Source organism: Mustelus asterias, chromosome 8, assembly GCF_964213995.1.
Source record: "Mustelus asterias chromosome 8, sMusAst1.hap1.1, whole genome shotgun sequence".
Classification (NCBI taxonomy): Eukaryota; Metazoa; Chordata; class Chondrichthyes; order Carcharhiniformes; family Triakidae; genus Mustelus; species Mustelus asterias.
The window spans coordinates 115,548,871-115,560,919 of record NC_135808.1 but is presented as its reverse complement, the minus strand read 5'-3'; the positions used below and the strand labels follow the sequence as shown (position 1 = coordinate 115,560,919).

General features: G+C 43.0%; 1 protein-coding gene across 1 annotated transcript in view; it reads left to right on the top strand.

Moving 5' to 3' along the window:
• cfap57 (cilia and flagella associated protein 57) overlaps positions 1–10,959 on the top strand; it is a 67,603-nt gene extending 56,644 nt beyond the window's left edge. The window contains exons 21-22 of the mRNA XM_078219210.1: positions 5,831–5,966; positions 10,796–10,959. Coding sequence (XP_078075336.1) covers positions 5,831–5,966; positions 10,796–10,959 — 300 coding nt within the window. The remainder of the gene's footprint in view (positions 1–5,830; positions 5,967–10,795) is intronic.
• The last annotated feature ends 1,090 nt before the right edge of the window (positions 10,960–12,049 follow it).

Here is a 12,049-nt window from a genome sequence, read left to right as displayed (position 1 = left end):
TTCTCCTTGTGTGTACGTGTATCCATTTTAATCTGATTATGCATCCGTGGAGCAGCTTGAGGTTAAGTCACTTTTTTTCTGTTTAAATGCAAGTTGTCAAGAAGGATCCTAGAAGGGTCTTGGAAGAAGGGCCTGAGAGAATTGGATATAATCTGAAACAAAACATCTTTCAAAAGTTTAATTTAAAGGGGTAAAACACGACAGGAGAGCTCCAAGCCATGGTTTGCTCCTCTTGCTCCATGTGGCAGGCTGGGGACAGTTCCAGTCCCCTGGGTCAGCATGTGTGTAGGAAGTGTCTCCAGCTACAGCTCCTGGAAGCTCGAGTTTCAGAGCTAGAGCGGCGGCTGGAGACAGTGTGGAGCATCCGCGAGTCAGAGAGTATTGTGGATAGCTCGTATAGAGAGGTAGTCACAGCACAGGCTCAGACTCCGCAGGCAGGAAGGGAATGGTTGACCACCAGACAGAGTAAGAGAGATAGTGTGGGAATCTCCTGTGGCCGCCATTCCCCTACAAAACAGATGTACCGTTTTGGATACTGTTGAGGGGAATGACCTCTCAGGGGAAAGCAGCAGCAGTCAAACTCGTTGCACCACGGTTGGTTCTGCTGCAGAGGGGATGGGTAAAAAGTGTGCCTGTGCAATTGTTATTGGAGGTTCAATTGTAAGGGGGATAGACAGGTGTTTCTGTGGCCACAAACAAGACTCCAGGATGGTATGTTGCCTCCCTGGTGCTAGGATCAGGAATGTCTCGGAGCGGGTACAGGACATTCTGGAGGGGAAGGGTGAACAGCCAGTGGTTGTAGTACACACCGGTACAAACGGTATAGGTACAAAAAGGGATTAGGTCCTAAAAGCAGAATACAGGGAGCTAGGAAGAAAGTTGGACCTCAAAGGTTGTGATCTCAGGATTACTACCGGTGCCACATGCTAGTCAGAGTAGAAATGACAGGATATATCGGATAAATACGTGGCTGAAGAAATAGTGTCAGGGGGAGCGTTTCAGATTCCTAGGGCATTGGGACTGGTTCTGGGGGAGGTGGGACCTGTACAAATTGGACGGGTTTCACCTGGGCAGGACTGGGACTGATGTCCTAGGGGAATGTTTGCTAGAGCGGTTGGAGCGGGTTTAAACTAATATGCCAGAGGGATGGGAATCTATGTAAGGAGTCAGAGAAGGAGAGAGCAAGGACAAAAACAAAAGGTAGAAAAGGGAATAAGAAAAGTGACAGGCAGAGAAACAAAGGTCAAACAGGGCTAGAGATAAAAATATTGGGAGCAAGGCAAACACTGTTAAAAAGACAAGCTTAAAGGCTCTGTGTGTTAATGCGTGGAGCATTTGCAATAAAGTGAATGAACTAATCGCGCAGATAGATATAAACGGGTACAATATAATTGGGATTACAGAGACATGGCTGCAAGGTGACCGGGGATGGAAATTGAATGTCCCAGGGTATTCAATGTTTAGGAAAGACAGGCATAAAGGAAAAGGTGGTGGAGTGGCACTGCTAGTTAAGGAGGAAACTAAAATAGTGAGAAAGGATATTAGCTCTGACAACACAGAGTCTGTATGGGTAGAGTTGAGAAATACCAAGGGGCAAAAAACATTAGTGGGTGTCATATATAGACCCCCAAACTGCAGTGGTGATGTTGGGAATGGCATTAAACATGAAATTAGTGATGAATGTGATAAGGGAATATCGGTGATCCTGGGTGATTTTAATCTGCACAAAGTTTGGGCAAATCAAATTAGCCACAATGCTGTAGAGGAGGAATTCCTGGAGTGTATACGGGATGGTTTTCTTGACCAATATGTGGAGGAATGAACTAGAAAGCTGGCCATCTTAGACTGGGTACTATGTAATGAAAAGGGAATCATTGCCAATCTAGCTGTATGAGACTCCTTGGGGATGAGCGACCATAACATGATAGAATTTTTTATCAAGATAGAGAGTGAAGTAGTTGATTTGGAGACCAGGGTGCTGAAGCTTAATGAAGAAAACTATGAAGATATGAGGCGTGAGTTGGCCTTGATATATTGGGGACAGTTACTTAAAGGGATGACAGTGGATAGGCAATGGCAAACATTCAAGGAAAACCTGGGGGAACTACAGCAACTGTTTATTCCTGTCTGGTGCAAAAGCAAAAAGGGTAGGGCCAATCCATGGCTTACAAAGGAAATTAAAGAGAGTATCTGATCCAAGAAAGAAGCATACACAGATTGGCCAAGAAAAATAATAGGTCTGAGGAATGGGAGCAGTTTAGGATTCAGCAAAGACCAAGAGATTGATTAAGAAGGAGAAAATACAGTACAAAAATAAGCTTGCAGGGAACATAAAGACTGACACCAAGAGTTTCTATAGAGACGTGAAGAGAAAGAGGTTGGTGAAGACAAATATAGGTCCCCTACAGACAGAAATGGGAGAAAGTATAATATGGGACAAAGAAATGGCCGAGCAACTGAATACATACTTTGGTTCTGTCTTCACAAAAGAGGACACAAAGAAGATGCCAGAAATGTTGGAGAATGCAAGATTTAGTGAGAGGGAAGAACTGAGGGAGATCAATATTAGAAGAGAAATGGTGCTGGGAAAATTGATGGGATTGAAGACAGATAAATCCCCAGGGCCTGATAACCTACATCCCAGAATACTTAAGGAAGTGGCTCTAGAAATAGTGGATGCATTGGTGGTCATCTTACAGGATTCTATAGACTCTGCAACAGTCCCTGCAGATTGGAGGGTAGCTAATGTCACTCCAATATTCAAAAAGGGAAGTAGAGAGAAAACAGGGAATTATAGACCAGTCAGCTTGACATCGGTAGTGGGGAAAATTCTCGCATCCATTATCAAGGACTTTATAGCAGAGCATTTAGAAAGCAGTGGCAGGATCAGACAGAGTCAGAATGGATTTATGAAGGGGAAATCATGCTTGACAAATTTGTTGGAATTCTTTGGAGATGTAACTTGTAGAGTTGACAAGGGGGAGCCAGTCAATGTAGTATATTTGGACTTTCAGAAAGTTTTTGACAAAGTCTCGCAAAGGAGATTATCCTGCAAGAATAAAGCACATGATTTGAGGGAAGTGTATCGAGATGGATAGAAAACTGGTTGGCATAGAGGAAACAAATAGTAGGAATTAATGGGTGCTTTTCAAATTGACAGGCAGTAACTATTGGGGTGCCACAGGGATCGATGCTGGGACCCCACCTGATCACAATATATATTAATGATTTGGATGAGAGAACAAAATGTAACATCTCAAAGTCTGCAGATGATACCAAGTTGGGTGGGAGTGTGAACTGTGATGAGGATGCAGATATCCTTCAGAATGATCTGGACAGGTTGGGTGAGTGGGCAAATCAATGGCAGATGCAGTATAATTTGGATAAATGTGAGTTTATTCATTTTGGAAGCAAAAACAAGGCAGCGGATTACTACCTGAATGGTTGTAAATTGGAAGAGGGAAGTGTGCAGCGGGACCTGGGTGTCCTTATGCACCAGTCACTGAAGGTAAGCATGCAGGTGCAGCAGGCGGTAAAGAAGGCAAATGGCATGTTGGCCTTCATTGTGAGAGGTTTCAAGTACAGGATCAGCGATGTGTTGTTGCAATTATACAGGGCCTTGGTGAGGCCACACCAAGACTATTGTGTGTAGTTTTGGTCTCCTTTTCTGAGGATGGATGTTCTTGTTCTCGAGGGAGTGCAGCGAAGGTTTACCAGGCTGATTCCAGGGATGGCGGGACTGATGTATGAGGAGAGATTGACTAGGTTAGGATTGTTTTTTTTGGAGTTCAGACGAATGAGGGGGGATCTCATGGAGACTTATAAAATTCTAACAGGACTAGACAGGGTAGATGCAGGGAGGATGTTCCCGATGGTGGGGGAGTCCAGAACCAGGGGGTCACAGTCTGAGGATTCAGGGTAGACCATTTAGGACGGAGGTGAGGAGATATTTCTTCACCCAAAGAGTGGTGAGCCTGTAAAATTCATTGCCACAGGAAGTAGTTGATGCCAAAACATTGAATGTATTCAAGAGGCGGCTAGATGTAGCACTTGGGGCGAATGGGATCAAAGGTTATGGGGAAAAAGCAAGATTAGGCTATTGACTTGGACGATCAGCCATGATCACAATGAATGGTGGAGCAAGCTCGAAGGGCCAAATGGCCTCCTCCTACTCCTATCTTCTATGTCATGTAAGATGCACCTTGTTGGAGCTGTTTGTTTCAGCGACTAAATATTGAGCTGGCTCAGCTAATACAAAGACTTGCAGAGACAGTATCCTGGTTAAAGACGTTTCTTTATTTCCCAAGCTTGCTTCAATGCACAAGGGAGAGCGATTTTGGTGGCTTTCCAAAATCACTCTAAAAATATATTGCTCTCAGTATTACAATTATACAATTTTCAAATGTCATTTGCCCGCTTTCTCTGCTCACCCCAGCCACGTGTGAGCCAATCATTATTAGTAGGGTTATTTACTATAGCCAATAACATTTACTCTCTGACAGCATGGGTATATGATAGTTTGTGGACTTTGAAAGGTTTTCTCACAGTCTTCTAGCGTTCCCTAGACTTTTCCTTATCTTGTGTAATGTATGGTCTATTCATTTGGGCTGTCTGAGATCTCTAGCACTGTTCTTGGAAGACCGCCTAGAGATACTGATAAGAATTGCTTTTTCTCTTCATTCAGTAGCTGTATTGTTCCGAAGAATGTGGTTCTTTTCGCTTGACTATGTCCCATCATGCCTTAGATCATTGTGCTATTGACCAAGGTATATGCTTTTAGTACAGAATATTCAGAAATACATGTCTAAATGCTTGAACAGTGGTTATGTGTGTCTCTGTACAAACAGGTACCTTTGTAAGATATATTCCAGGCACTTTGTGATTTCACTCTAAATTAATCTACCCTGGTTTGTTCGTGTTTTTGTCCCAAGTTATTCTAAACCCCCTCATACAGATCTGAAAAGAGATGTTGACAAAAGGGCCTGAAAGTAAACTGGATTATCAGTTTATTTTAATACAAACAGAGTGGCACAGTGGTTCGCACTACTGCCTCACAGCACCAGGAATCGGGGTTCAATTTTGGCCTCGGGTGACTGTGTGGAGTTTGCACTTTCTCCCCATGTCTGCGTGGGTTTCCTCTGGGTGCTCCAATTTCTTCCCACACTCCAAAGTTGTGAAGGTTGATTGGCCATGCTAAATTGCCCTTCAGTGTTCAGGGGGTTTAGCAGGATAAATACATGGGGTTACGGGAATAGGGTCTGAGTTGGATTGTTGTCGGTGCAGGCTTAATGGGTTGAATGGCCTCCTTCTGCACTGTAGGGATTCTATGACATTCTATTCTATGATAACAAACCATATTATTTTTACAAGGTGGAAAATCATTCTGAATGACATGATTATTATCATTACTGTTCATTGTTAATACTACAGCCCCTGACACTTGATCATAAATAGGGAATAACTGGAATTTAAGCTCATGCCTTAAACTTCAAACCAGATGGTGTTGCACCATTGGGTTTCTTCGTCCAATTCGCCCTTTTGTTTCGAGTAATCATTTCGGCTTAAATAAAAGCAAATTACTCTGGATGCTGGAATCCGAAACAAAAACAGAAAATGCTGGAAAAATCTCAGCAGGTCTGACAGCATCTGTGGAGAGAGAATAGAGCCAACGTTTTGAGTCTGAATGACCCTTCGTCAGAGCTGTGACGAAGGGTCTTCCAGAATCGAAACTTTAGCTCTATTCTCTCTCCACAGATCGTTTCTGGGTTTTTTTTGTTTGTTTAATAACCCATGAAACTAATTTCTGATCTAGGTTATTTTTATTTCTCAGGAAAATGTTGCTCTAATTAAGGAGATTAATGACTTGCGACATGAGCTGAAGGTTTCTCGAATCAAGGTACATGATCTGGAAGTAGCTCTTGGAACCATTAAGAAGAACAAGAAACCATGTGCCGTTGAATTCAAAGGTAAAATATTTCAATCTCCCCTGTAATTGACAGAAAGACAGAAAAAGGAAGATTGGAATATGCTGTTTATTCGATGTGTATGATCTCAATGAACCAACCCTAAGGCCTTTATTGAGTTAGAATCATCGCTACCAGTATTAGGACCAGTTTTCATTTGACACTATTAGCTTGAAACAGACAAATTGTATTTCAAATCCAAACACTTTGAACCTTTACGAGACATTTTTGGGGCAGTTTTCCTGTTCTTGCGCTGGAGCTATTGAATCTCCTCGGCAAGTGAGGACAGAAAAATCAGCAGAGAGGAGCTTACACCAATTAGAGACAACACAACTTCCTGCCTATCAATTCAAATGAAAATTGGACAGGCTTCACTCTGTGCGTCTGCTTCTCCATGGTCATTTCTCATGACGAGAAGTGCCCCCCATTGGAATTTTAGCAGGCGGGTTGCGGACAATGTGAAACCCCATTGACAGTCGGGCGGGAATTTCCGTTTTTTAGACCAGCGCGGCCGGAGAATCCCGCCCTTTGTTTCTTTTCTTATTCTTCAAATATTGGGGGTGAATTTCCATGGGGATTCTCCTGATCAATGATTGTCCATTTTAATGGTGCCAATTTCCCAAGGTGACACTCTACCAAAGTGACAACAGATGATTGGGAGAACCCCTGCAGAAATTCCCTTCCAGTGCCTACGAAGTCTGGCACTATGTTTTTACTGACCTATAACTAGACTTTATTTTACAAGAATAACAGACACAATGGGCAGAATTTAACCTGGCAAGTGGAGGTGAGCAATCTATTCCAGAAACTATCCCAGTTGGTGAAGGATAGAATTACAGCCAATCTTTTATATTTATTTATAGAGTTGCACATAACCCAACAACCACAGTCTTGCCTGTGCCTATTAATGGGAGTTAAAGTGAATGTCCAGTTAATGTCCATACCTAATTATAAGTAAGGGGGCATGCCCCTTGGGCAGTGCCTGCCTGGCAGTGCCAGCCTAGCCTCCTGGCATTGCCCAAGGGGCACCTCAGCACTGCCCACTGGGCATCGGGCAGTGCCAAGGGGGCAGGACCCACTGCTTGTCTGTACTTGGAATGACTGGGAGAGGGAGGGAGAATGTAATCGGGGCTGGCCATTCGAATGGGGGGGTGTCAGGACTGTCCGGATGTGCATGCGCCGAACTCTGCGCTGACAGATCAGCGCATGCACAGGGGCCTGCTCAGCGCTATGCTGCTGGCCTCTCCAGTGGGAATAGGCGCCGCCCACAGATTTCCAGAGTGAATCACGCTGAGGCACTCTGTGGTACACAGAGTAACGGAGATTGATTCTGGAAATCAAGCTAAAAGAAAAGGGGGCTTTACTCCCATTTTTCCGTACATTGGGGAGTTAGAATTTTTTTGGGAGAATCCTGGTCCATGTCACCCACTCTTGGATTTGTCCTGGGTATATATGCAGATGTGCGAGTAACCTCTATACAGCTATCTAGAAAGTAATTAAGATATTCATGTAGATCATTAAGTTTCATTTTAACCCTGCATTTTGGCTTTAACAAGCCAGCACCCAGATCACCCAAGTTCCCTGTGTCCATGAGGCAAGAGCACAGAGATGGTGCTAATTTAATGAAATTGACATGCTGGGTAGACTTTAAAGATTGAAATCACTAAATATACCACCAGCCACAATGAAACGCTTCTGCTTGCAGGATTACTTCTCACTTTCTGAAATTGCAGTATTGAGTGTCAATTTCAACCTTTTGGTGTTGTTTTCAAATGTCATGGAATATACTCAATCCTTCATCACAAATCCTTGCTGTCAACCTTCACAACCACATGGGAACAGCATATGCACCAGTGCACTAGACCTGTGATAGGGAACAAGAGCTACAGCACCAGGAACAGCAGAAGCAACAATAGGACCAGCTGCCTTCCCCTCAGCCACATGCCATTCCGTTAGGCAGACAGGATGGACACTGAGATCCAGCTCCAAAAAGATGAGATGCCCAACACAGAGTCCCCCTGACAGACCATCAGTTCTCTCAACATGGACAAGCACCAGTGCCTGGACTCTTAGACTTTCATAGCTGGTTGTTGTGGACATCTACAACTTCCTGGAACAAGATTTCCTTCATTGTGATTGCCAAGTTGCCCATTACTGAAGGGCCACTGTCACCCATGCCAAGGTCCATTTAATTAAAAATCCTTCCTTTGACAGATTTGGTGCATCATCCCATCTACCACCTCTGATTCATCAAGAAAGCTCGAAGCGAGATGCTAATTCAAAGAACCATGATAAAGAGCCACAGCAAAGCCACAGCAAAGCCAGCTGCAAATTCGAACAGGTTACTGACTTGCTACAGGTCTTACCATTTTGGCTGGGATTATCATTTGACAATTTTGCTCAATCTTCCCTGCAGCAACACAGAAGTCATTCCCAACTTTATTTACAGTGTTATTTACACATGCACACCTTTCCTATTATGCGGATGCCCAAGAATGTGACTGCACCATGTGACAGCAGAAAAGTTACATCAACATTTTGTAAGTCATTACTGAAAAACCAGTCTGTAAACTAGGATAGCCAAGCTGGAAGGTGGCATATGTTCTTCACTCTTATTATTTAGCATGATCCATTCAGTATACAGAGTCTGTGGCGACACCTTGGCTGAGTGAATTTCAAATCCGTATCCAATAGACCATTGTAGAGGAGCTATCTAAAGTAACCTATTTCCCTTTACAACCATTGTTTAAATGACTGTACATTCTATTTGTATTTTAGCTATCTTGGGGAGATTTCCCTCTCCCCCCCCCAACCAAAACAAATGAGATGACTTTCTCTGAAAGATAAACAACTACTTAGTCAGAATTTGGAGATAGATGAATCAGAAAGATTGTCTATTTGATAGATCTTTTTCTTCAATCTGAAACATGCTCTGCTTATCAAGATGCTGTTTTGCATCAAGGAAAGGCTCATATTTATTTATTTGTCCTTTCTGAGATTGCAGTGGAAGATGATGGAGATGTAGCTGAAATTCAATTCTATCAAAGGTTCTAAAGGGACTCTTTCTTTCAGTAATGTTACATAGAAACATAGAAGATAGGAGCAGGAGGAGGCCATTTGGCCCTTTGAGCCTGCTCCGCTATTCTTCACGATCATGGCTGATCGTCCAATTCAATAGCCTATTCCTGCTTTCTCCCCATAACCTTTGATCTCATTTGCCCCAAGTGCTATATCTAGCCACCTCTTGAATACATTCAATGTTTTGGCATCAACTACTTCCTGTGGTAATGAATTCCACAGGCTCACCACTCTTTGGGCGAAGAAATGTCTCCTCATCTCTGTCCTAAATGTTCTACCCCGAATCCTCACACTGTGACTCCGGTTCTGGACTCCCCCACAATGGGGAACATCCTCTCTGCATCTACCTTGTCTAGTCCTGTTAGAATTTTGTAAGTCTCTATGAGATCCCCCCTCATTCGTCTGAACTCCAGCGAAAACAATCCTAACTTAGTCAATCTCTTCTCATACATCTGTCCTGCCATCCCCGGAATCATCCTGGTAAACCTTTGTTGTACTCCCTCAAGAGCAAGAACATTCTTCCTCAGAAAAGGAGACCAAAACTGCACCCAATATTCTAGGAATGGCCTCACACGGCCCTGTATATTGTTTGTTTGGTTGGCCCCTTGTCTGAGGTGATGAAGAAAATGCAAACTTCTTCAGATGTGAATTTTAAAAAGACCCTGTCAGACAAGCTATCTTTCTGTAAACAGAGCTCTTCAACATTCCACTTATTGATCAAGCTTCGAAAAGTTGCATACGTGAAGTGATCTCAATTTATGTGCATGCTTAAGAATATGTATGGCATCACATTGGAAACCAAATGGAAAGTTTAAGAGGTTTCAACTGGTCTAGGCGTGGATATGCTGCAGGTATTTGACAAATTCCAAATGGACCACATCCAATTGATGGAGTACTTAGAATGACAGACGAGCACAAATGCTTGAATCCTGTCAAATGCTGGTGAGACCTTCATCAGAATAATAACTTAGTGCTTTGTTGCATCAGCAGAAATTAGGTTTCCAAAGCAGATGTTCTTTTGTGAGCATTCCCATGCTGGGGAAGAGGTCTTTGTGGATGCCATTTAAAACAATCTCATGGCATGTAATAGCCCCTCCCCCCAGCGTTGACTGATAGTAATGATGCTGAGCTACCCTGCATGCTTGTGCTCTTCACCTGAGAAATCTCTGATGATTCACAAGGGTGAATTGGCCACTGAGTCAAAAGGTTGTGGGTTCAAGTCCACTCCAGAGACTTGAGCTCAAATTTCTATGCAGGCATTCCAGTGCAGGATTGATGGCGCTACCATGTCAGAGTTGCTGCCTTTCAGGTGAGACATTAAACCAATAATGACCTGTATTTTACCGATGTTGGTAAGTGCTGGCCTGGGCAACTTTCTTTGAAAAAGTGTCATGAGATCTCTTAGATGGGCACAAAAGATCTCATGACACTTTTTCAAAGAAAGTTGCCCAGGCCAGCACTTACCAACATCGGTAAAATACAGGTCATTATTGTATGCTGTTTGTTAAACCTTGTTGGGCATAAATTGGCTGCTGCATTTTCTGCATTATGACAGTGACTACAATTCAAGAATTATTTAAATGACTGCAAAGTGCTTTCCAGCGTCCTGAGGTTGTGCTATATCAGGCCAGGTCTTTTGTCTCTTTTAGTCACCACAGTACAAGGACAAAGTGCATTTATTTGTTTCTCTGCATATGGAGGAACAGTTAGATATCAGTATTTTGGATAAAAGCACAAATGTTTTCTTTTCCCAGATAATTGCTCACGGAGTGGCGGAGTCTCACGTCTTCATTTTGACCACGAGACAGAACGGATCATTGAACTTCAGCGACAGGAAATTAAACAACTTCGGGAACAACTTCCAACAGAGGAGGAAGGCAAACCTGTTGGAATGTTACCTGCAATTCCTATCCAATGACCATTTCAAATATGCAGGAAACCAATGTGTGGCATATACTTCTTGTGTGCACTCAATGAGCTAGCAACACAATTACTGATGAATTATTCTTAATATCAAGTCAGTCAGTTTTTTTCCCCTCCTTTCAAAAGTTGCTGGCCGGTTGAATAATCCGGAATCTGTTTCACAACAAAGAAGTGACCAGTGCTGAAAGAGTAAATCATTCATTTTTTCATCATTTGTGTTTCATTAAGCAAAATTGTTTCTCAATCAGAAGCTTGGCTTCACTTATTAGCTCAAAGTAGATTGTTCATTTAAACAAATTAGATCTGTTATTTTAAACGAATTAGACTTGTGTTGAGGATTTTATCTTTTCTTTTGATTCACAGATGAAGAAGTCCGCTGTAATCTATGTATTTTTCTAATACAGGAACAGCTAGGTGAAGCGCATTAAACAATTGTGAAAGTTAAAGTCAATATTTATCAACAAATTAAAGCAAGGTAATGCACGCATTACTGGTTCCGTGTTGTACCTGCTCAGCAGCTCCCTCTGGTGGAATCTGTACACTTTCAATATTGTAGTTGTTTCTAGCGTTTTATTTATTAAGATTGGGAAATTGACTCTGAAGTTCAGGTTTTCGTGGGGTTGAGCCCACATCTGATATGGGGATGTATTTCCTATCCAATTGGAGCCAAAGAGGGCAGGAATAGAGGTGGGTCAGATGAAGTGGGGGCTCATCCACGGCAGCCATCAGCGAGCTACTGACTGTTCTGAGGGAGAATGTTTCTTTTTCATTCATTCGTGGGACATGGGCATCACTGGTTGACCCGCATTTGTTGCCCATCCCTAGTTGCCGCATTGCTGTGGCCCTGGAGTCACATGTGGACCAGTCCTGGCCAGGACTCACTGCACGATGAGTGCTGCCTGAATGTGAGGAGTGCTTTTGGAGTTAGTGGAAAACAGGGAGTTGGGTGAAACAGGCAGCAGAGGCTACAAGGGAGAGTGCTGATTGCTCAGTAAGTGTTACACTTGAATCTCTGAAACTGACAGTGAGTTCGGACTAAAAAAACTTAAAAGTAACATCACAGGAGGGGTGATTTGATTGGCTAA